The 24082-nt window shown below is 36.7% G+C and overlaps 4 protein-coding genes across 6 annotated transcripts; 3 read left to right on the top strand and 1 right to left on the bottom strand.

Moving 5' to 3' along the window:
* The first annotated feature begins 75 nt into the window (after positions 1-75).
* On the top strand, positions 76-8576 carry LOC119998782 (carbon catabolite repressor protein 4 homolog 1-like). 2 transcript variants are annotated; one of them, XM_038846210.1, is made up of 12 exons: positions 81-583; positions 2220-2967; positions 4573-4659; positions 4844-4927; positions 5005-5091; positions 5194-5280; positions 5938-5991; positions 6097-6188; positions 6329-6443; positions 6668-6809; positions 6908-7061; positions 8282-8576. In XM_038846210.1, the coding sequence occupies exons 1-11, from the start codon at positions 426-428 to the stop codon at positions 7051-7053; spliced, it is 1800 nt and encodes a 599-aa protein (XP_038702138.1). In that variant the 5' UTR covers positions 81-425; the 3' UTR covers positions 7054-7061; positions 8282-8576. The 2 variants fall into 2 exon arrangements, with proteins under 2 accessions (XP_038702139.1, XP_038702138.1); XM_038846211.1 differs by lacking the exons at positions 6908-7061; positions 8282-8576 and having other exon boundaries at positions 76-583; positions 6660-6801.
* Positions 8577-9394: 818 nt separating this feature from the next.
* LOC119998319 (60S ribosomal protein L21-1-like) lies at positions 9395-11549 on the bottom strand. Its single transcript, XM_038845620.1, has 2 exons — positions 11227-11549; positions 9395-9848 (listed from the first exon to the last, which is right to left on the bottom strand). The coding sequence occupies exons 1-2, from the start codon at positions 11461-11463 to the stop codon at positions 9591-9593; spliced, it is 495 nt and encodes a 164-aa protein (XP_038701548.1). The 5' UTR covers positions 11464-11549; the 3' UTR covers positions 9395-9590.
* A 4793-nt stretch (positions 11550-16342) lies between these two features.
* LOC119998996 (dirigent protein 22-like) lies at positions 16343-17083 on the top strand. Its single transcript, XM_038846483.1, has one exon. It carries the CDS (start codon positions 16405-16407, stop codon positions 16978-16980), a length of 576 nt encoding a protein of 191 aa, XP_038702411.1. The 5' UTR covers positions 16343-16404; the 3' UTR covers positions 16981-17083.
* Positions 17084-17632: 549 nt separating this feature from the next.
* On the top strand, positions 17633-22803 carry LOC119998163. 2 transcript variants are annotated; one of them, XM_038845399.1, is made up of 7 exons: positions 17633-17848; positions 17934-17984; positions 18430-18481; positions 18589-18647; positions 18791-18836; positions 19996-20148; positions 22420-22803. In XM_038845399.1, exons 1-6 carry the CDS (start codon positions 17723-17725, stop codon positions 20136-20138), a joined length of 477 nt encoding a protein of 158 aa, XP_038701327.1. In that variant the 5' UTR covers positions 17633-17722; the 3' UTR covers positions 20139-20148; positions 22420-22803. The 2 variants fall into 2 exon arrangements, with proteins under 2 accessions (XP_038701327.1, XP_038701326.1); XM_038845398.1 differs by having other exon boundaries at positions 19996-20162.
* The last annotated feature ends 1279 nt before the right edge of the window (positions 22804-24082 follow it).

The following is a 24082-nucleotide window of genomic DNA, read 5'->3' as shown; positions in this document are numbered from 1 at the left end:
CTAACTAGAGAGTTGAATTTGGACATACTCGTATCCATACTCATATCCACATCTGACAACACCTCCCAGTCCCAGAGAGATAGATATGTTATTTATTATTTTTCATATGAAAGTTTTTTTACTTGTTCTGTTAAACCCTAATTACCGATTCCCTGTCTCCTCTCACACTAAAACCTAATTCGATTTAATTCTCTCTCTAAAATATTGAATCGATCTGAAAGTTTGTCGATTTATTATTTAAATGCTCTATCTTGTTGTTCGCGATGCCGTATATGACTTGATTTCTAGTCCGAATGCTGGCGGATATTCGGGTGAATTAAATGGCGGATCCGCCTAGTGTTTGGTGGATTTGGTGTCAGTTGGAGCTGTTTTCGTTGGTGGCTTCCATAGGTTTTCAGGTTGGTGACCATAGATAAGAGCGAGTTATGCTGATCGTGCTACGGGTGCACCTTCCGTCGGATATCCCTATTGTTGGCTGTGAGCTTACGCCGTATGTGCTTCTACGGCGACCCGACAACACTGTCAATACTGAAGATGTTCCTGAGTCAGCTCCAATTGACCGTCATTTCTTGAGATACAAGTGGTGAGTTATGTTAATTGTCTTTTGTTTGCCTAAGTCTGGGTCTTTTTCTAGATCGGATATTCTTTAGTACTGATTGGCTGCTATGTTTCTCTTCTTCTACTTGTTATTGTTTGGCTCTCCTGTACATTTTCTGAATCTATTTTCTTGCTATGCCTTTCCCCCGTACTTCTCATCCATTCTTATATGGTATCAGCACTTTTCTTTGTTGTCTTGATATCAGTTTATTTTCGGTTCCAATCTTGATTACATTATTGACTTTGAAGACATGAAATATTGGTTTACCAATAACCTAGTGGTTGTATACCATGATGAAAGGCAAATAATGTATAATTGTCAATAGAAATGCAGTCTGGATAATTATCATTTACAAAGAAGAGGTTTGTTAAAGAGACAAAGGGAGGTTTTTATGCCTAAGCCATCTAGGGTGCTTGGCTTGGCTGTATCACACTTACCAGTTTACTACATGAAATTTATTGCCTTGGTTTTACCCTTCAATGTAAATATGTTCTTAATCTCATCCAAACGTTTAGCTACAGAGGCTGACATAGAATAGAGCCATATAGTATATTGTGAGGCTGGCCTGCCCACTTGGAAAAGAAGTCTCCTCTCTCAATCTCAAAAGCATGAAGATTAGCCCTTTTCATCAAATATAAGAATTAGTGGATCCCAGATTCCTGTTTCCTTCTCATTTAGCTATGAGAGGAAGGCATTGGAAGATAGGATATTTCGCTTGCCAAAGATGCCGCTCCCACATAATTTCCTATAGGAATTAGCTCGCTGCTAATGAAATTTACTTTTAAATCTATGACCACTTCAAAGCTTATAAGCAGACATCTTAACGTAATAGCTGTTGGTGGTTCGCTCGGTAAAAGATGATGGAATTGTCTGCTAAATGAAGGTGAGACATCTCTTTCTCACCACCTTCTCCCCCAAATTATTTCAAAGCCATATCTGTAGGATGTCCTACGAAAACTAGTACGGGGTTCATTACTATGTGAAAATTTGATTATTCATAGAGCTATCCCGAAAGGACCCTTGCATATTCTCTAATCTTGCCATTGGAATAAGGATAAAAATAGGGGTGTGAAATATATGGCTCTTAAGTATGCTCTTAATCAAGAGGGTAAAACTACATCCTTTTGATTGGTACAGACCCATTGAGTTATGAGCATCTTGTAGCGTTAATTATTTTAGGTTTAAAATCATTACCTCTTTTCTTCTTCTTTTTTTGAATGCTATAGGTTTTAAATCATTACAGACACTCGGAGGCAAAAAATTGTTTGAAGGGAAAAGATTTTGGTGATTACATGCTTTGGCCCAAGGAATAAGGTTTTTCTCAGTTCATGTATCAAACTTAACCTGAGGAGGACATATTCACCCCTTTTATGGCCATTGTAATGTTTAGATGATTGTGTTGAACAATTTTAAAGTTGTTGATTCGAGAAATATGGTTCTGAGTCATTCTGCTTTAGAAAATAATAATGAGTTATTAGTTTGTATAACATATGTGTTGTCCCTGATCATGAAATTTTTGTATGTGTATCTTAGTAACTGAATGACTTACAACACTGGTTCAGACTGTCCTTTGTAGCACTTGATAGGAGACAAACTTGCTCTATGTTGATATGCTTTGCAGGTACCGTATACAGAGTGATAAACAAGTTGCTGTCTGTAGTGTCCATCCATCTGAGCAAGCCACATTGCAGTGTCTAGGTTGTATCAAGGCCAAAATACCTGTTGCAAAAAGTTACCATTGTTCTCCCAAGTGCTTCTCAGATGCATGGCAGTATCATCGTACTCAGCATGACCGTTCTGCCAGTTCTGCAAATGATAATGGAAATGAGGAAGAAGAGATGTTTGGGCGTTTTAATAGTGGTTCATCTATCAGTTCCAGTTTATCTGTTTCTGCATCTGGCACTAATTTGACCAATGGCTCTACAGCTTTGTATCCTTCAGTTGTTACACAGAGGAATGGTAGTGAAACTTGGTTTGAAGTTGGATGTTCTAAAACATATACCCCAACTGCTGATGATATTGGACATGTCCTCAAGTTTGAGTGTGTTGTAGTAGATGTAGAAACTAAATTACCTGTTGGACATGTCAACACTATATTAACCTCTCGTGTCATTCCAGCCCCATCTCCTAGTCCACGTGACTTGATCCCAGTCAGTGGGGTTGATGTTCTGGGTCATTTGGATTCAGATGGCCGTATTTCTTCATCAGGAACTTTTACAGTGCTCTCATATAACATTTTGTCTGACGTGTATGCCACAAGCGAGTCATACAGTTATTGCCCTTCATGGGCTCTTTCTTGGCCATATCGCCGACAGAATTTGTTGCGTGAAATTGTTGGTTATCTTGCAGACATTGTTTGTCTTCAGGAGGTAAAAGATTGCATTTTAAGTTTATGGTTGATATATCTTATTCAATCTTTGGAACTATTCTAGAGGTAAACAGGATTCTAAACTGAACTGCAAACGTTGAATAGTTTATCTGAAAATTTTTATCAAAACTTTAACTTGATATGGAGCTCACAACAAACTACTTATGGCTAGGATGTTAACCCTTTCATTCAAACCTTTTTACCCTATAATGCCTTTTTATTTTTGAAAAAAAAAACACTTTAATTCGATGATTGTATTGGTTTTCATGAACATTTTTTGGGATTTTTGATAGATTTTCTTTGATGCTTCTATTGCAAATAACTTATTTGGCATATGCATGGAAGAATTGGTTCTTGCCTTCTTGGATGTTATTGCATTGCTAGTTTGCTACTAATACTTTGAATGTTCTTTTTTTATTGTAATGATGCATTGCTAAGAAAATTGGTGATAATAGATGAACAACAGTGGCAACTATCCTGAGTTTGGTGTTGTCAACGCAGGACAGTGAGGAGAATATTGAGCACAGTAGAATGAATCAATAGGAAAGGAATGATAAATGAAAAGAAGAAATAACATTGTTCTTACATGCAGCCCCTCGTCATTAGAGTTTTTTTTACTATTGAGAACTTTGACAACTGGATTAACCTTCTAATTTGTGGAGTAAATTTGCTTTTAACTTTTTGGTAGCTCGATATAGATTGAGCATCCCTCTATCGCAAGGTAATCACACGATTTTACCTGCCAAAATATAGTTAAATCGGAGTGAAATAAAAAATGGAGCAAAATCATTCAAAATCGTATAGTCTACAATTTTACTTCGTTTTTTACGATTTTGAAAATCAGTCGGTTCATAAGCCTGGTCAATGAGAGGAAGGTGAGGTCTCTGAGGATTGAGAAGGAGGGGAGTTTGCAGTACTGAGTCGTGGTGAACTCCATATTCTGAGTCAAGTAGTCGAGTTGGAGAATTGCGTACCAGTCTAGGTAGCGGCCAGCGTTGATTCGAGGAGTAGCGCAGAGGATAGAGTCGGTGACAGCAATGATCTGGTTAGTTTGAGTCTGGGATTGAATTCGTGGGCCTGGATCACAAATTGGTGCTATGTAGATCGCCGGAAGTAAGTACCTTCTCAGCTGCGGCAAGCTGGCTTGCAGCCTCTCTGCTGCTGTCATTTGCCGGGGTAGTTCTGATATTTCCTGATCTGGTATTCCCCACTTGGTGGCCACCGCAGACTCTCGCGTACTAAAATGACTGCAAATGCTTTCGGGTTTGGGTCACATGGAGAGTACTTGTCCGGAGGATATTTTGGTCATTTTGAGTCAAGCAGGTGTAAATTACTAATTTTGTAGATTAGATTAGAAAACGAGGCAAACATAGCGAGCAGTAATTGTAATGGCCAATTAGATGTTTTTGCATTATATTATTGATATTTTGGGTGAAGCATGTGTAAATTACCTAAACAGAGGATTTTTTATATTATATTATTGATAATTATACTTAATTCGTAAAATGTTATGATTCCGATTTTTCTGTAACTTTCCCATATTTGGTAAAATTTCAATTTTGACTACCTTCTCTATCGTCAACTAACAGTGGATACCTTTTTTCAGGTCCAAAGTGATCATTTTTACGAATTTTTTTCCCCAGAACTGGAAAAGCACGGTTACCAAGCTTTATACAAGAGGAAAACAAATGAGGTTGTTATACAGCTTATTTGTTTTTTTTTATGGCATATTTCTACATTCTCCCCACATATTTTGTGGGGGTGATGTGACTAAGGTCTACGTACATCTTGCTTGTCTGCCTTATGATGGCATATTTCTAGGTGGTTGTGAGAGCGAACATATTTCTAGTTAGTTAATTTCTGGATGTGGGATGCAGGTCTACACTGGAAACCCTCATACAATTGATGGTTGTGCAACATTTTTCCGTAGAGAGAGATTTACACATGTCAAAAAATACGAGGTTTGGAAGTTTGCTACTACAATGGTATTGTTTGCCTTTGATTTTTATGCACATCTGGATGACCACCTTGGTTTCAGGTTGAATTTAATAAGGCTGCTCAGTCTTTGACTGATGCTTTGGTTCCAAGTGCTCAAAAGAAAACTGCTTTGAATCGATTGGTTAAGGTAACCTAATTGTGGTTTTACCTCAAAAACATTGTTTTCTGGTTCAATCTTTTGCATTTATCTCGGCTTATAAACCACGACATAATCTAAAAAAATTCACAGGATAATGTTGCATTGATTGTGGTTCTGGAAGCAAAGTTTAGTAATCAAGGACCTGATAACCCTGGAAAAAGGCAGCTTCTCTGTGTGGTATTAAGTCTTTCTATTTCTTCTTCTTCTACTCATTGGTGCTTCTATCATGTTTTCTGAAGTTGAACCTATATTCATAATTGTGATGGATTTGCTGATGGAAGATTTACTCCTGTAACATATGTGGCATACTGTTCTGAGAGTTATGTACCTAGTATTTGTCTCCTGATTTGGTGGCGGGTGCATCATTCATACGTAGTTGATTTTGGATTTCTGCTTCTTTGAGAACTATTGCTAAATGGAATTGTCCTGCTATAGTCAGTTGTGTCATCTCTTTCTTAATTTATTGATTACAGTATTATGCCTCCCTCTCCATCTCAGATCAAACACTCATGGTACAATAGTTACATATTGCCATGGTTGATGAAGAACTTGTTTTCATGGTTGTGTTACAACTGCTAATAATTGGGGGGGGGGTGTGATATTTTTTATCTGTTCTAATATTTTCATTTTACTTCTATATTTTAATTAATATTGAATATATGTGGAGTCATATGACAATGCCCCATTCACTTGAAATTTTTTTGATGTGGGCAATATGTCAAGACTTTGTTCCTCCATTTTTCTTTTTGGTTATTCATCTTATTCATGCAGGAATGCCTTTTATATCATATTTGTAACCATCTTTCTTTTGATTTTACTGGTTTGGGTATTCAGGCAAATACACAAGTAAATGTCCATCATGAATTAAAGGATGTCAAGCTTTGGCAGGTCTTTTATCCTCTTCTTGTATTACTGGATGTGAATTTTTAGTTTTACTTCTTTGCTTCTATTGATTTTTTTTTTTATTCTTATCGATCTTGTTTATCAAATTAGGTACATACTCTTTTGAAGGGGTTGGAGAAAATTGCTGCCAGTGCAGACATTCCAATGTTGGTGTGTGGGGACTTCAATTCAGTTCCTGGAAGGTCTTTTGTGCTCCCGTCCTCTTTTCCTCTGCTCTTTTTTTTTTTTCATATTTTTTTTAATTTATCTTATGTTGGAGATGCAAGCAGTTCGTTACTGTGATATGTACATTTGTTTAAACTATTATTTAAATTTGCTGCAGCGCGCCCCATGCCCTTCTCGCTATGGGGAAGGTAGATCCATTACATCCTGATCTGGTAGTTGATCTTCTTGGTATCTTGCGTCCTCACAACAAATTGACACATCAGCTGCCACTGGTAATTTATCTTTTTTACCATTGATGTAAGTATGTAACGCTATCTTTTGATGTTTTAGAATGGGTTTCATACTTTCATTTATCTTCTCTTCTTCTGATGAATTTATTTAATATTGAATGAAACTATCAAAGGAAAAATGGGATTGATAGTTCATTGTTGGAGGGAGGATGATGCTTGTATTGTGATTTTATATACTTTGCTGCTTTGACATGGCAGTGTTGCAGGTAAGTGCTTATTCATCCTTTGCAAGAATGGGGCTTGGTCTGGAGCAGCATAGGAGGAGAATGGACCCCACAACAAACGAACCTCTTTTTACTAATTGCACCCGGGATTTTATTGGCACCTTGGATTACATATTCTACACAGGTGAAGCTATTCAGCAACATTTTTTTTGTGCATCTCTTTTCCGAGTTCATTTGGGGATTAAAGGTGGATTATACTAAATTAATGACATGGTCTCTCAGCGGACTCCCTAACAGTGGAGTCCTTGCTAGAACTCCTGGATGAGGATAACTTGAGGAAAGACACAGCACTTCCTTCTCCAGAGTGGTCTTCAGATCATATAGCGCTTTTGGCGGAGTTTCGGTGCAAGCCTAGACCTAGACGTTGACATACTGGGTATGCTATAGTTATATTTGGTTTTATCATCCTTAAGATTCTTTAATTTCTCTCCCCGTTTCATTTTTATTCAATCATTTCTCATTTGCTTGGCATGTTTATCGAACTGTTGACTTCATCTTTGGCTTATGTTGACATGATTTGCAACGGGCTTTTATTTTTTTATTTTTTTCATCTCTTTCTCCTTACAAATAAATCATTTATATCTAAGTAGAACCCTCGTCTAAGGTGGTCAGTGTTTGAAAAGTTTTCCCCAAATGGATTCACATGCCATGATAGATTTTTCTAAAATCAATTTTGCATAGATCTTCTCATTTTCTTCTTCTTTAAATGATAATCCATCACCTTGTTTGCAATTACTCTGTGTGTGTTTTATTCTTTGTTATGGGCTCAGCACTTTGTGAAGACTTTTTGATATTCTAGTGGAAAGCACTTCGGCTTGAAATTTATGTACATATCCCTATACAACTAATTGACAGAAGATCCTTGAAGTTATTACCCCATTCTTTTTTGGTATCTGAGTGATTAAAGTAGGACTCATTGAATACGTGAATTCTCCACTGACATAGGACCCTCCCACCCTGAATTTATCTTTCGCGATGGTGGCTCAACGAGCCTTAGAGGAGCACCGTCATGAAATCATTGGCCCCAGCATTCATGTCAGCTTCACCTCATAATCTTCCTAGGGTTTTGAAGTTTATCTTCCTTGAAGGCTCTGTCTATCCACTCCTACACATCCTCACCTATTCTTTGTAATTGGATGGCCGTGACGACCGATGAGCAATTTCCATTGTGAGCTTACTGAGAGAAGACTAAATAAAATAAAGAGCTTCCTTTTTCATGGTTTTCTCATTGCACAGCAATCCCATTAACTTACATACACGTTATTATGCTATACTGCTCCTACATATATTGGCCAGTGGCCACTCACCGGAAGAATCATGTAGTTTAGTTCTCTTTTATTTCTGTTCACAGTAAATGTTAAAGTTTGTGCTTGAGTGCTTCAATCTTGAGTATCTTATGTGAAATCTGTAACATTTGCGGGAAAGGAGCGGTTCATTCGGTGTGATGCTTCATGATCAACACACCCTCACATGCTCTCCCTCTTCCCCACCCTCCCCCTCTTATTTTTTATTAATGCACTCTCAGTCTCTCACTTTGTGTGGTTATCCTACTGTTTTTCAACTTTTTTATCTTGATGGAAAATCTGTTCTGATCAGGTGGAGAATATGCCAAAGAAAATGGCTTGAGATTAGATGACAGACAAAAATAGTTCATTTTAAGGAAGAAGGGTAGATCGTGTTTCCTGTGATCTTTCCCTGTTGCGGTCTGCCGTTGTATTATGTTACCTTGTTTCATAGAAAACTCAATTCAATAACCTACTTTTTTTTTCTTAATTCCAATAGAAATGTCCAGCTCAGTTCAAGTTGTACCATAATTACTGACAATCAAGTGCCACAGGGCATGCTATTGAAAGTATGCCCTCTTTGTATTAGTCCATGCTTCCTGTGATTCGACCCCGGTTGAGTTTTCTTTCTGTTGTGATGATCTTGTACATCCAGCTTGTCTCTCTAAGAGGAGGCCATACACAATTTGTTGGCTTTAATTCTTTGAACTGTTCAGTTTCTACGGATACAGTTCATTAGTAGTGCTATGATCACTCTGGGATTTTTTAAAAATTTTTTGTTGATCGCTTAATGTCACACACAATAATCAACATTCTCTGAAGCTAAGAACAAAATCATCGTCGATTCTTGCATTACAGAAATTGGATCAAAGTGACGAAAATGAAGGAAGCAAGTGCACCTCTCATGTAGGGGTGGCAAAACTTTAACCTATCCGAATGATTGAATTAAACCAAGTTTGGACATAAATTATATGTTTGAAATATGAATCCAAACAAAAAAATTTATCCGTTTTAAAATCGGGTCCAAATCGATCCGGACCCTAACCCGAATTAGTTTATTGTTCAGTTTGCTTGTCCAAATAAATCAATTTGGGTTTGATCAATTAAGTAGGTCTAAAATCCAAACCGAGTTAGAGTTTGGAGATGTAAATATTTTGTAAACATATGATATTATTCAACCCGGAACCAATTTGTTTTGCCACCCCTACAATCTCATGTATGATGAGATCGCCTTCGCCCTTATTCCTAATTTTTTTATTATTCCTTATTGGCTGTTCAAGGAGCATTTTAGGTTGGTAGAGATTACGCCAAGCCAAGCCTCTTTCATGATGCAACGAAAAACACAGAAAACCAAAACCGGGACACCCATGATTAAAACCAGCATGAATAAATGAAAAATAATCATGTGAACTCATGGCAAACAAAATTAAAGCATGAAAACTGTAGTACAACTTACCATAGAAAACATCATTTGTGTCTGAAACCAAGTAAGGATAATTTAGTATCCAAGATCACAAATCCATTAGTATTGCCACTACTGAAGGAATGACATCCAAAATTGCTGAGTCCACAAGTTTTAACACTTGAACAAAACATATAATTAAAACCAACACAAAACATACCTAATAACCACCCTTGAGATCGTTAACAACATCATAAGGAATGGGAGTGACGGTTTCCAGCAACGTACCCTCCACCATAAACCCAGGTTTTGGTCCCTCTGGCTGCCTCTTTGTGCTAATGACCTCACCTCTAGCCTTTGCCTCTGCTTTCAGCTGATCATTCTTCTGTTTCCTTAGTTTGAATTCCTCAGTACACCTTGAAGGCTGCACATGCTCTACGCGGACATGGATCCTCTTTCTGATAATCCTGTTACCCACCTGCATTCAAGGATGTGTTAGACATCAAAATTGCATTAACCTTCTAATTCAACCATAAAAGAAGCAGGACATGATGCTCATTTCAATTACGGCAGGTATAGTGGCACTAAGTTCTGATCGAAAACTCAATGCCCACCACAATTTACCAATCAAAAAATAAATTAGTATACTACTCACAGAATACACGTAAAATCAATACAACTTCTTCCAGATCATGGAAAATTACACACACATACATACAAGAACAAACCACTTCAATTTCAATCCATTCCGGTTACATGATCCCATCCCTATGGACACCCAAAGATACAAATACTAGAGCATCTCAAATCAATACATCAGCCACAACAGACATGGATCGAATCCCTCACCACAGTAAGAGCAAATCCAATGCTAAAAGAAATATCAAGCACTTCAAAACCATTTTCTCTCTTCTCCTCTCTCCTAGGTGGCATAATTTAATTGGGTGAGTGGGTCCCACAATATACATTATTCATCAACACTTCAAACTCATTTCTCTATTCTCTCTCACTTACTTTTCATCACCTCTATCTTCATTTTCATCACCTCTCCCTTGCTTTTCATCATCTCTCTCTTCACTATTCATCAACTATATTCATACTTCATATTTCAAGTGCATTTTCCACAACAACCTATAAAACAAGTGTCATTATCAAGAAAGTATGTTTTCAACTGTTCATTTTCATCCATTGTAGAACTCTAACACTCTAAATTTTCCATAAAATTCACTTTTGAATACTTGAAAAATATGTTTCAAGTGTCCATTGGACATGCTCTTACAAGGCACTCCATAGTCCATCGAACAAAGCCGATACAAAAACCACAGCATTAATGCCCACGATTATCAGGGTGTCGCATACTTCATCGAAAATAAGCTAATTATTCAGAACCCCTGTTGTATCAAGTATCAACCCATGTTTTCTATTATATCATTGAATAAATTATCAGCAAAACTGAATCAGATACAGAAAAGGAAGCACGAATTAACAGAACATAATTACAGGAACCCAAATTGAACAAAATGTATTATGCATATGTATCCTCGCAACAATCCAATCAGTTCTCCAGGTAAGAAATACATTCGAATAGGCCTCCTCAACACAAGCGTCAATCCAATCATCATAGCATCTTAGGAAATCGAAATTAAAGCAGAACCAGAAAGCACACAAAACAAGCTTTGCTAGCACCCTAGTTTTATACTCAAAGATCAATTAACCATAACTCTACCATGTTCATTCCATGAATTCCACAAAATCCAATCATCAATATAAAACGCACAACACATGAAAAAGAAAATCGATAGAAGTTGAAATCATTTGAATCAAAATTTTGAAAAAAAACCATGGAAAAATTATACCTGCTTGTTAACCTCAACCCCGATGGCGCGCTTTGTGACGTTCCAGACGCGTCCGGTGCGGCCGTGATAGAATTTGTGAGGCATGCCCTTGTGGATGGCTCCATTAACCTTGACGTCGACGTGCTCACCTATCTTATAGGTCCTCAGGTACGTCGTCAGTGGCACATAACCCTTCTTCCTGAAGGCCCTGGAGAACAGATCCCTGGTCCTTGCTCTCTGTCCATGACCTGCTGGCATCTTCTCACCCTCTCTCTTACTCTTCGGGCTCCGCGACTGGAATGGCCAAAACCCTAGTCGACAATGGAGACCGGTATATCAGTTTCCAATCATAGGGTTTTTTACTAAATACTATCTGTTTTTTTTTTAATATGTTGATAAATATGTTTTTCATTAGAATCAAACAAGACACATGTCTAAATCACAACCTTGATTATCAACCGAGTCACATTTTCTTGATTATTAAATCCTCTAAAATATAATAAAATGATTCACAATTAAAATCATCTAAAATATAATAAAATGAGACACAATTCAATAACATCTGTATCAACTTACTCTTCTAAATAATTTTTTTAAAAATAATCGATTGGTTTGACAATCGATTCAGTTTCTATGATTTTTTTTTAACACCCCTAAAGTTTAGTTCCTAAATCTATCAAAAAAAAAAAAGATCATTCAAATTTTCTTGTTACTTTTTTTTCAATGATGATTCTACTAAATTAGGATAGAAGAATGTTTTAGAGGATCACTCAAAATGAGAAAAATATCATGTTGTGACCATTTTGATAAATTGATGCTTTAATGGGTACTCTAGAATGGGATGGGTTATTTGCATACCTCAAAATTGAGGTATGTACCCTATCTCAAAAATAAAAAATATTATTTTATTATTTCTCTCTTTTCTTTCCTTTTCTCTTTTATATATTAAAATATTTAATTTGACATTAAAATGAGAATGTGATTAGAGTCATGTTAGAATAGAGCTCCTTAAAAATTAAAAATAATTTTTTTGTTAAAATATGGAAAATTGTGTATCAAAAATGGGGTACACGGTGGGAGTTGTTCTAATCTCTTAGGAAGCAGATTTGGATAATGGACTTTCACTTGGCTGACCGTTCTGGTGGATTGGGCTTGCTTGGTATAAGCTTATGGTTAGGATAGTTCGATGAAAAACACTGGTCCAGAAGCCTTAACTGATGTTTACAGGCCGAGCCTAACAAAGCTTATCTAAGCCCCAAACTCTGCTCGTTTGGTGAAAGGGCTTTGAGCCCAAACTTGCTAATCAAATGAGCCCAGTTGTTGTTGGCCCTATAATAATCGTACCATAGGGTCTCTAATGAACTTGATTTGGTAGTGGGCTTTGACTTAGCTGGTAAGTGGCAACTCTAATGGATTGGGTTTGTCTAATTTTTACATAGCTTGTCCCTCCCTGTGGTGGATTGGGTTTGTCTCTTTGGGATGATGTTGTGGGCCTATTTAGTACGATAAACTTTAGTCACACCCTTAAATTTATTAAAAACACCCCAATTTTGATTGATCACCCCTTATAAATATCAATTAATGGGGTGTCTTTAGTAAACTTAGGGGTGTGACTAAAATTTACTATTTAGTACACTTGTTCTATTTTGACATTTACAGGCCGATCCAAAGCAAGCTTACCTGTTGTTGACAATGACCATAAGTAGACGAATCTATTAATTGGCAAGACATTTCTTCCCGTGATCGCCTTTCCTACCAAAAAGGTTACCCAATAAAACAAAATCGAGGTTTTTTCTAGACTACTCGACCTAGTATATGTTTGGCAGTACGTTTTTACTACGTTCAATTGCACCTCACCTCACAGCACTACAGTTTTTTGTGACACGCAAAACGCTTTTACAACAGAACTCACGTCACAGCACCACAAATTTTTACCTCACAGTAACGCACCTCACCTCACCTCACCTCACCACACTCTCAAACGCTAACAATATATGTTGAATTGTCCCACGTAATCAAATTAAGTCAATTATTTTATTTTAGATTAATGTACAATATAAACGTTAAGTAATTTGATATTAATATTATTAGTCATCTAATATAACCATAATTTAGATATGTCAAACGCACCTCACAACACTGCACCACAGTTTTAAAAGTGTTGCGCCAAATAGCTTTTGCGTTTCAACTCACCTCACAGCACCGCACAAGACTTCACAACAGTTGACATCACTCCTAAACAGACCCCTAGCCTGTCTTCATGGCCGCCTTGGGTTCTCTCTGCTCGATTCCATAATCAATCCCAGATCCATCCATTTGAGGTAAGTAATATTCCGCCCTCTTTCTTAAAAAGAGCCTATTAAACAAACCCAGTATTGTGAACCTTCATATTTAATTAATTGGAACTAACAAGGGAGGGCTTGCTTAGGCCCCATTTTTTGGAAGAGAATTTGACTACAATTATTAATAAGATTGTACTCTTTTTTTTTCTTCCTCTTTTTGTAAGGATTGTGCTAGTGCTTTTTTATCAATCACAAGTGACATGTTAACATTTTTCCTTAATTTTTTTTTCTAGGTTAGTGGACAACTTTAGGACCACCGGATTTTTGGAGCCGTCTCAAAAGACAGATAAAACAAAGCAAGTCTGCGACTCGTGACAAAGACTAGTCATGTGGACAAGCAGGTGGACCATGCAATAATTTCTTTTGGGGCGTAAAATTCCAAGCATTGAATAGCAATAGCTGGTCTTTTTGGTCGTCGTCTAAACTCTTGCCTTTTTCCATGTATATGTGCTTCGTTCTGCTATATTGGCCTTTAATCTGAGTGGCTGGGCCCTGCTGAAAGGGCATTACTGCAACAGTACACCAGGCTGTTGTAAATCATTGTTAAAATATCAGTCCTATTTAAATCATTCGTGGTTTATAAATCCAAACACACTTTTTAATAAATAATTGTTTTTTTTTCCTAATTTGATGAGTTTGGCTTAATCCATTAGTTATGTTTGTAAGAAATAAAACCGTACGGACCCGATGTATCTATAAGAATTGATAAATCCAAAGCGAACAATATAATTGATGGTATGGGGGTATGGATTTCTAACAATCATTCCCATATCAAAAGGTTTCTATTTTATTTTCTAAAAAAAATAATAAATTTGTAGTATTATTTCTAACAAATCCAAATATATATTTTTTGTGTGAAACAAAAATCAAATTCAACATGAAAATGATTGGTCGGATATAAATTCAAAATATTTGATGTTTCGATATAGATGAATTTGAATTTTGTTTCGAACAAAAGAAATATTGTCGAATTCGCTGAACCGAATGCTACACATTTATTATTTAAAAAGAAATCGAATCCCAAAAGGCTATAATAGTATACAAAAATTACAACAGACCCTGAGCAATATGAGGGTGTCCTGTCCAAAAGGTAGGGGTGGCAAAGCTCTGTTCAATCTGGATGACCGAATTTGTTCAACCCAGATTAAATCAGCTTTGGACATAAGTTATATGTTTAAAATACGAGTCCAAACACAAACTTTTGTCCGATTTAAAACAGGGTCAGGGTCCAAACATATAAATCTTGTTTGGTTTACTTGTCCGGACCCTAACTCGGATTAGGTTATTATTCATTAAGTACGTCCAAAATTTACCGGACATAGAAATATTTCGCAAACACGTAATTTTATCCGACTCAAAATTGATATTTTTTTGACACCCCTACCAAAAAAAACGCACTTATAACATTTGTCTATAAATGAGTTGGTGGGTTACGTTGCTTTACAGTTCCAAAATTTGTACACCTCGTCCTTGTATTTATACTATGGACAATGATAAAGACTCAAAAAATTTGACCCCCAAAAATCTCCTAAATCTATGTGACATTAAAATAGTTATTGATTAAAAATATATATGTAGAACCCACTTCACATCTTACACTCCACATTAAATGATGGTCTTTTGGGTCACTTTTTGAGGGTCTCAAACATGAGTGGAGGGTGCATGCTGTAAAATTATTATAGCAGGCCCCGCTATAATAGCATTTTGGGATAAAAATTTTTTTTATTTTTATTTTGAAAAATTATATATGTGTAATATTCGGTATAACGATTCTAACGATATATTTTTGTTCGAAAAAAAAATCAAATTTAACATGAAAAATGCATAATAATTCTAAACCGTTGAATATAAACTCAAAACATTCGAAATTTCGATTGCGATGAATTAGATTTTTATTTTGAACAAAAAATATATCGTTGGATTCGTTAGACCGAATACTATACATGTATAATTTTTAGAAAATAAAAAAAAAATTTGCCTCAAATGTTCTAAAACGGCGGCTGCTGTAGTTTTTACAATAGCGGACCCTCGGCACCCCTCAAACATTATCCTTATATTATCTTATATTATCTGTTGTCCAATGTTGACAAAGTCTTCAGCTTCTTTTATGACTCCATAATTTGAGGCTCTAGATGCACCGACGATTGGACTCTCGGTCTCTTCAATCTTGAGTTTTCTCTAGCATTAACACATGCTCTTAATTTTTTTCATTTATTTTTCTTTTTTGGAGAACGTTTTTTCAGTAGTAATAAGAATCAAAGCAGCTCATATTCCAGTTACTGAGTTGTACACAACTACACATAGAATTTCATGTGTATCATATGGGATATGTAAAGTCAGGGGAGGTAAAATTCTGTCCGATCCGAATGACTGAATTTGTTCGACCCGGAGTAAATCAAGTTTGGACGTAAATTATGTGTCTGAAATATGGGTTTAAACACAATTTTTATCCGATTTAAAACAGAGTCATAGTCCAAACATAAAAATCTTGTCTGATTTACTTGTCAGGACCCTAATCCGGATTAGGTTATTGTCCGATTTAGTTGTCTGGATTTAAATTAATCTGGATTTGGTTAATTAAGTATGTCCGAAATCCAATCTGGGTTAGGGTTCGGACATGAAAATATTTCATAAACATGTAGTGTTGTCCGACCTGGAATCGGGATTTTTTTTGAGAAGCAAAAGAAATTTTCAAAGCAAAAGAGGGGGAAATTAAAAATTAAAGAATATATATACATAGCTCAATATATATCCTAAACTACCTTTTCCCTAATACAATATATATATACATAGCTCTCATTGATGGATCTTGTGTATCCAAAACCATCTCAAACTTGGCCATAATTCCTCACTCACCATGGCCAAAACCAAAACCATCTCAAAATTCCTCTGTATTTTCACAATTCTCTTGTATCTAACCACCGCCGCCCCAGCAAAACATGACAAGTTAGGCAGACACTTATCTCCATCAAAACTGGGCCTCAAGACAGAAAAACTAAGCCATCTCCAATTCTACTTCCATGACATAGTCAGTGGAAGAAACCAAACTGCAGTGAAAGTTGCAGAGGCAGCAATGACTAGAACCTCACCAACATTTTTTGGTGCTATGGTGATTATGGATGACCCATTGACTGCATGTCCTGATGTGAAGTCCAAACTGGTTGGAAGGGCGCAAGGGATTTACGCCTTTGCCTCGCAACACGAAATAGGGCTGTTGATGGTGCTGAATTTTGCTTTCATGGAAGGCAAGTACAATGGGAGTACACTCAGTGTGTTGGGTCGCAACACTGTGTTCTCTGCAGTTCGGGAGATGCCGATTCTTGGTGGGAGCGGGTTGTTCCGGTTCGCGCGAGGCTATGCAGAGGCTAGAACTCATGTCCTTAGAACAGGGGATGCTGTTGTCAAATATGATGTATACGTCTTCCATTATTGAGAGGAGTTGTTTTTGTTGTTGATTCTGACACTGAGTTTCATTGTTTGGGTAGATTTTGGAAGTTTGATTATAATTGATGGCAGTGATGAAATTGAGATAGCTAGATTGCTCGTGTATTTTGTTGGATTTCGGACATACTTAGTTGATTAAATCCGGATAAGTAAGTTGACAATAATCTAATCCGGGATAGGTTCCGGACAAGTAAATCGGACAAAGTTTATGTGTTTGGACTTGAATCCGATTTTCAACCAAACAAAATTTTGTGTTTAGATCCAGATTTCAGATATATAACTTATGTCCAAACTTTTAATTCGGGTATGACAAATTCAATCATACAGCTAGACAGAATTTTGTCATCCCTACTTGGAGATGGAAGGCAATGAGTTGGTGATAATTTATGACTGGGCTATTGATCCAGTGGTTTTGGACTGGATGGTTGAGAAAGTTGGTAGGCATAGTAATTGGGCTTGGTGGGCTTAAAAAGGTTCGGTTGGGAGTTTGGGCCGAGAAGTTGATCAAAGTCATGGTGACGTTTGTGTTTTATAGTCCATCTACGAAGAAGGCTCTCTCGTGGCCCAATAGAAGGCCAGTCTGGGCTTTTTATGATGATGGATTGGTTGGGTATTATAGCCAACTCGTGTAGACAGGTTTATGTGGCTTACAGTTCCGTTGTGAGTGCGGAGAATTCCGGTGAAGAGAGAACCAACGCCGAGCGAGCGAGTGTGCGTGTGATCGGAGTGACATGGGGACAAGAGAAGTGTACGAGCAGAAGCTAAGGACTGGAAATTTGCACCACGATCCTACCATGAACCCTGGTCTCGGATCCCCTCGTTGTCCTCGGTGTTTGTCTCTGTTAGACCCCAATTCTGTATGTAAATCAATATATACTTCTTCCATTTGTATGTGTTCATGATTTTTTCCCGGATTAATACAATTGATTGACGATGATTCAGGGAAAGGGTGAGTGGACAATTACTTCAGTCTTGCACGATGCCACTACCGTGGTTAGTCCCCTCTCTTAAACCCTAAACCCTTCTTTACACTCTGTTCTACTCTCCTCTATTGAAAATAATTATGTTGGAACTATATCTGCCTTTTTTTGAGCAACGTTCAATTGTTGACTTCATAGAAGATTTATCGACATGTCTAGATTGATAACTGCGTGAAGAGATCGGGAATGGCTCTTTGTTAAATTTTTTATTGAATCCTAATCGTTTTGCACGTCTGATGTCCCATCTGTGACCTTAATGCGTTCATCAAAGAAATGGAGGATTCAATTTTCTAATCTAGCTTTGGGTCAAAAATTTTGTCACAAGGGCTTTCACTGATGGTTTCCTCTGTTTTTTTTTTTTTGGTCGTTGCATGGACCTATGTACTGCTTGTGATTTGTGAACGTGATTGTGTTTTTTGTTTCTACCAATTACCCTATTCAATTTTTGTGTTGAATAGGCTGGGTGTGGTCTTGGTGGAATGCTTAGTGCAATACATGGTATGAACACAGGTAAAATCAGATTCCTTTGAGTTTACATGGTATATTTCTTATTTCATCACGTTTTATATACTAAAATGCCTTCCATATGTAAAATTCTAAGCATTATTCTATCTCAGGGATACCTTTCCTCCAAAATCGTTTGAAGGGACCGAAGTGGCTTCCTTTTGTAGTTGGGGTATGCCTCATATATTTTTCTATTTCCTTCATTTTATAATCTCAATTTCTATTTGGTGTTGCATATATGTGTCAGTTGACATGTATGCACCATGCAGCATCACTTTATAGACCGACACTGTTGATTGTTTTCTTTATTTACAGCTCCCTCCACTCCTAGTATATTCAGGTGTCAGCGCTGCATTTGGAGGTAAGATGGCAGCCTTGTTCATTATATTTATGTATGATATTACTTTTAACAAGCAATTGTAACTGGCCATAATATTGCTTTTGCTGATTACATATCGTCTTGCTCTACATTATATTTTCTTGGGTGAGTGTAGTACAAATTAAATTCATTTAGTTACTCTTATTGTTCAGTGTGCTTACTTTCTTTCAACTGTCAGACTGCAAGGTCACTTCTAGTAGAGTATTTGTTTTTGTTAAATCCAAGCACTTAATTCTAGAATTACCTTACTTTCATTCTGGCTTGTAAAAGTCTCTGTCGCTTTTCCTTTGATGCGCTTCTTTCTGCTTTGATTTTGAAAAGAAATTCTGAACATACACAGGAAATTTGGGATTTTCTTGATACTGCAGTTTGTAGTAAATGCGCGTGACTGTGTTCTCTCCAGTCACTTGTACTACTTGTGGATAGTCATAGAAGTAAGGTCATATTGGACAGGTCACTGGCCAGCCTTATCTGACCTGGCATCCATAAGAAAGGGGAGAAATGTTTGTTTTAAGCATTAAGATTTCTGCATGTAGAGCAAGGTTTGGATTTACCCTCCCCCTTCCCTTCTCTCTGATAATGTTCTAGTCGATGGGCTCTATTCGCATGTCTAATGTTCTCTTCTATTTCTCACGTGATGTTTGGTGAAGGAGATTCTACGTGTGTTTCAACTAAATATCTTGTGGATTTGTATAGTGGACCCGAATTGTTTGGACAAAGCCTTGATAATTTTTCATATTCTTTCCTTTTAATTTTTTTTATCTGTCTAGAAAATTAGGCTGCCCACCACTCCCCATCCTTCTAGGCCTTCTGCCTGGTTTCATTGGCAAAAATCCAGGTGGCTTAGGCCAATCGTTGTTGGCCCAACTCAAGTACTTCCGAAGTTTTGAGTCTGTCCATTGCCAATCCCTGGTGATGGTAGAACCTTTTTCTGCATTCAGCTTGGTCTTTTATTCTTTCAAATTTTTTGGTGCGTGTGAATTGGAGGAAATTTGGCGGATTTGCAGAATCAGTGACTATTCTGGCACGTGTGACTTGGAGAAAATCTTCATGTGCCTCCGTTCTTAAGTTGTGTAAATTTAATTCTTATGAATTTGGTTATATAGTTCGTGTTGTTTCTTAAGAGTGTAAAAAATTGTAGGTTATGCACTTCCAAAGTTTGCTCAACTCTCAGTGACATCCTATTATGCTGCCTCAAGTGCCTCACATTATGGGATTTCTTTGCTCACTCGACATGTCGAAGAGACTTATACTTCCCGAACTCGGAAAGAGAGGATCAGATAATTTCTTGCAGGTGCACCTACCAAGGTTTTTATTTTTCTCTCTTTTTTTTTCAATATGCTAGGTGTGATATATATGTCGGTTCTGATGCTTGAGCTTATGGATGTTCAGGCTCATACTTTTTTGCCTTTAATATAGTTGTACGTCGTCATTGTCTAATATATAGATGTTGATGCTGAAAACATCGTAATTGGAATGCTGCCGGGTTGAATGATAAGACGATTTTGGGCGCTTTTTCAAAGATGATTTTGGGCACCCGCTCATTAATTGTATGATGTTTGATAATTGATAAATTTAAGCACATCTCGGGTATCTTGAGAGGGATATAATCATATAAATGATAAAGTGAGAAAGAACAAACAAAATATTTATTGCCTTTCAAAAAAAATATTCTTATTAAAATGCATCGAGATGAAATATATTGATGAAATTGTTACATTATCTGGACAGCCAAAATTTGTGGAGAACGAAGTATCAATGAATTGGTCAAATTCAGTTTCTTTGTCTGAGATGAACATGTTATTTTTTTTTCTCTAGCCAAATCAACCAGCAAGTTGTTGTGGGAATAGTTTGCAAGATCCTCCCCTGAACTTTGCCTTTACACGAGAAATTCCAGCTATGAACTGTGAAGATATCTTGTGACTAGCGAAACAATATTCAGGATGCGGTATACATTGGAAAAGTATAGATTGATAAGGCGTGTTGAGAAGTTCGAGTAATTATTTGAGTTGTGATATTTATCGCGGTGAAAATTTAGGAAATCCTCTAGACAGTAGAGTGGATTCTTCTGCCTGGTACTTGGACATGTCCTTAAACCCCTTTTGATTAGTAAGAAAGGCAATTAATCGAACACTGTTTGACAAGTGTACTTGAAGTAGTTTTTCTGGACAAATCGCAAACAGAACTGTTCAAATACTTGGTGCAGACTCTTTTTTTGGATTATCCTCCAGCATAGCTCTTAGCCACCTGGGTAACTATATATTTTCAAAGAACAACATTGAACGTAACTAAGGAAGCACAGCCAAACAGGACCTATGAATCTGAGCATACGGTCTCTAACACAAGGGGTAACTGGGTAAGAAAAGTTAGCATTAAGGTGAAGTAGTATCGCAGGTTAGGGTTACAGGGGTGTGGGCCGATGTTTCTTAAATTCCACTGGTGTCTCTGCTACATGTGTAAATGAAGTAGGTGGTCCTGATGATAATGACAGTGTATGTACTCTTTGCAACTCTTTATTATCCCTCTTTTATCGTATTGCTTATCACATGCCTCTTCTCAGATGCATTTTACTTGTGGGCCCCCAGATAGTTGGAGTGATAATAACTCTTTTTGACAGTTTTCTTTGGGGAGTACCCTTAGTTTTTATGAAAATATACAATGTTGTTATTATGCGTGGTTGTCTTTTTTGGGTGGTTTTAACAAAGATTAGTCTGTCTGTCCTTTTGAACATATATGACTATTTAGTGGAAAACAATTTGTCACAATTGTTTCTTGTCTCTGTACCAGTGGAATCTTTTGTAGGGTTGAATTTTTCTTATTGCAAAGTTTATGGCTTCCTAGCCAAAATTTTGCTTTAGAATTGAAATGTTACTTTTGAGTTGCAGGATTTCTAAGTTGTAATTTCTACGCATACATGTGGTCCATAGCACCTTGTCATGTTGTACAAGGCCTTCATAAATGCTTCAACCTTATATTGCCCCATCGATGCTTGCAGACCACACGTAGTGAACTTTGTAGGACCTTGGTTGCTGGTTTGCCCATAATGATGGGTTACTAATCAGCATCCAGTGTTGTAAGTACTCTTTTTCTTCTTTAATGCTACTCAAGCATTAAATTTCATGTCTTCCCACCTATGTGAAGCTAGTGAATTTCTTCTCTGGACTTCTACAGTTGGGTTCAATAAAATCATACTGACCCACAAGACATAGTTAGATAAGAATGCTTTGGAAGAAGAGTTTCTGAATGTGGTTTGAGAACAACTCCTAAATTTGTCCATCTTTGGTTGCTCTAAGGTGTCTAGTAGCACTTTGAACCTTTATAAACCTGTTAAATCATTTTAATTTAGTACATACTAAGGGTTACTAGAAATGGTATTGGGTTTGCTGGTGATGGGATGCATTTAGTCTTGGTTAACATTTTTGTCTATTAATTCTTGATGCACAATCGCTTTCCATGGAAGTTCTGCCCTTTGTGGAAACCGTGTTCAAAGTGAGAATTGTATTATTCTGTATCATCTGCCATGGAAATGGAAACTTATTAACGCTATGTATATTGTGTTTTACAGTTGTTGCCTCAATGGAGAGGATATTAGAAGCAGTAGCAAGTAAATGGTATTGTGTTATTTCAAGCTAGGTCTCTCTTGAACGCAATTTCAGGAAGTAGTCACTTATCTTCAACCTGGATATTGCTACAGTATAAGATCTTCAACACTGAAATTTACAACTAAAGATGGTATCTCAGGGAGCTTTTCTTGCTTGAAAAAGTGATTACAAACTAAATCTAGCACTTAACATGGGCTGCAATGGGGAGGTGAGTGAATAGGGATGACCACTTTTTGATCATTATGCAGACATTACTCTTTTACTCCTCTGGAATACAGTCTCTTACTGTTACTTGAGCAGTAAATAATTTTGGTTGATTTTACAAAATTGGTTTACAAAAAGCACAACCTACTGTCTACAGCAGCTAGTCTTTCTTCTTTTCTTTTTTTTTTTGTTTTTTTGTTTTTTAATCTGTGTGGATGAGGTACTATTTGCAGCTAGTTGCTTGTGGTGGTTATCCAAAGTAATGGTAGTTGTTGATCTGATATGGTAGAAGCTATTAAAATATGGAAGTACATTCCAACTAGATTTTTTTTTGGTAATCGATGAATCACGGACCTAGCAATGCCCTTCGGACAATTGAATGGGCATAAACTTGGGACTCCAGAATGCCTTGCATCACGTTGACGACATGTAAAATTGGATGGACACTCATGAAGATAGGGGTCTGGAGGTGAAACAAGTTCACGAAATCAGATCCGACAAGCAAATTGTCTCGTGAGTTAGTAAGGTGAGGGAGACGCTTGTGTTTTTTTTTTTTTTCTAATAGAAAAAGACAAATGTACAAATTCCGACATGCAAGTATTTTAAATTCAGTGTATTCTTCTGTAGTTTCTTAGCGATACGTTGAATGATGTGCGTTATCATCTTAAGGCATAAGGGACCTGTTGTGCAGCAGCTGCAACAGTGACAGAACAAATTAGAGGAAGAAGACAAGGCTGCAGCACACACATATATATATGGCACAATTATTCTTAGTTAAAGACATATATATATTGCCCTCTTCTCTTGCCTGCATCACCAATTCCAACTACTGCAGTCTTTATCTCTCACTCTCTCTCACTCATTTGCAGACTTGCATGCTAAGGTACAAATAAAAGGCGAGTGGGAATAAAGATGGGCTGTCTAACTTCCATGTAAATCCATTACCTTTAAGTATCTCCACTCGCAAAGGAAACACATCCTTTCCTTCTACTCTTGTTTTGCCATTTCAAAGCATGAAAGTTTTACTACTACAACAAATATATATATATATATATATATATTCTCCTATGAAATTCTAACTTTTAAGGTTAGGATAAAATACATTTTAAAAAAAATATATATTTATATTTTGATCGGTTTTATGAACGTAACGATATATGTTTTTCGTTGAAAACAAAAATCAAATTCAACTACATGTAATTCTGGATCGTTGGATATAGAACAAAAGACATTTCATACACTTTTTAAGTTGTATTTGATTTTTTTTAAAACAAAAAATATATCGATAAATTCGTAAAATCGATCAAAAATATGAATATATTTTTCTAAATTTTTAAAAAATATTTTGAACCCTAAATGGTAGAGCGTCATTTTAAAATATCATTTATAAATGTATATCTATATCTACACACACATTCTCAC

The sequence above is a fragment of the Tripterygium wilfordii genome, chromosome 5, assembly GCF_013401445.1.
Source record: "Tripterygium wilfordii isolate XIE 37 chromosome 5, ASM1340144v1, whole genome shotgun sequence".
Taxonomy (NCBI): Eukaryota; Viridiplantae; Streptophyta; class Magnoliopsida; order Celastrales; family Celastraceae; genus Tripterygium; species Tripterygium wilfordii.
The sequence above is the reverse complement of the archived record's forward strand: the minus strand, read 5'-3'. Positions and strand labels throughout refer to the sequence as shown.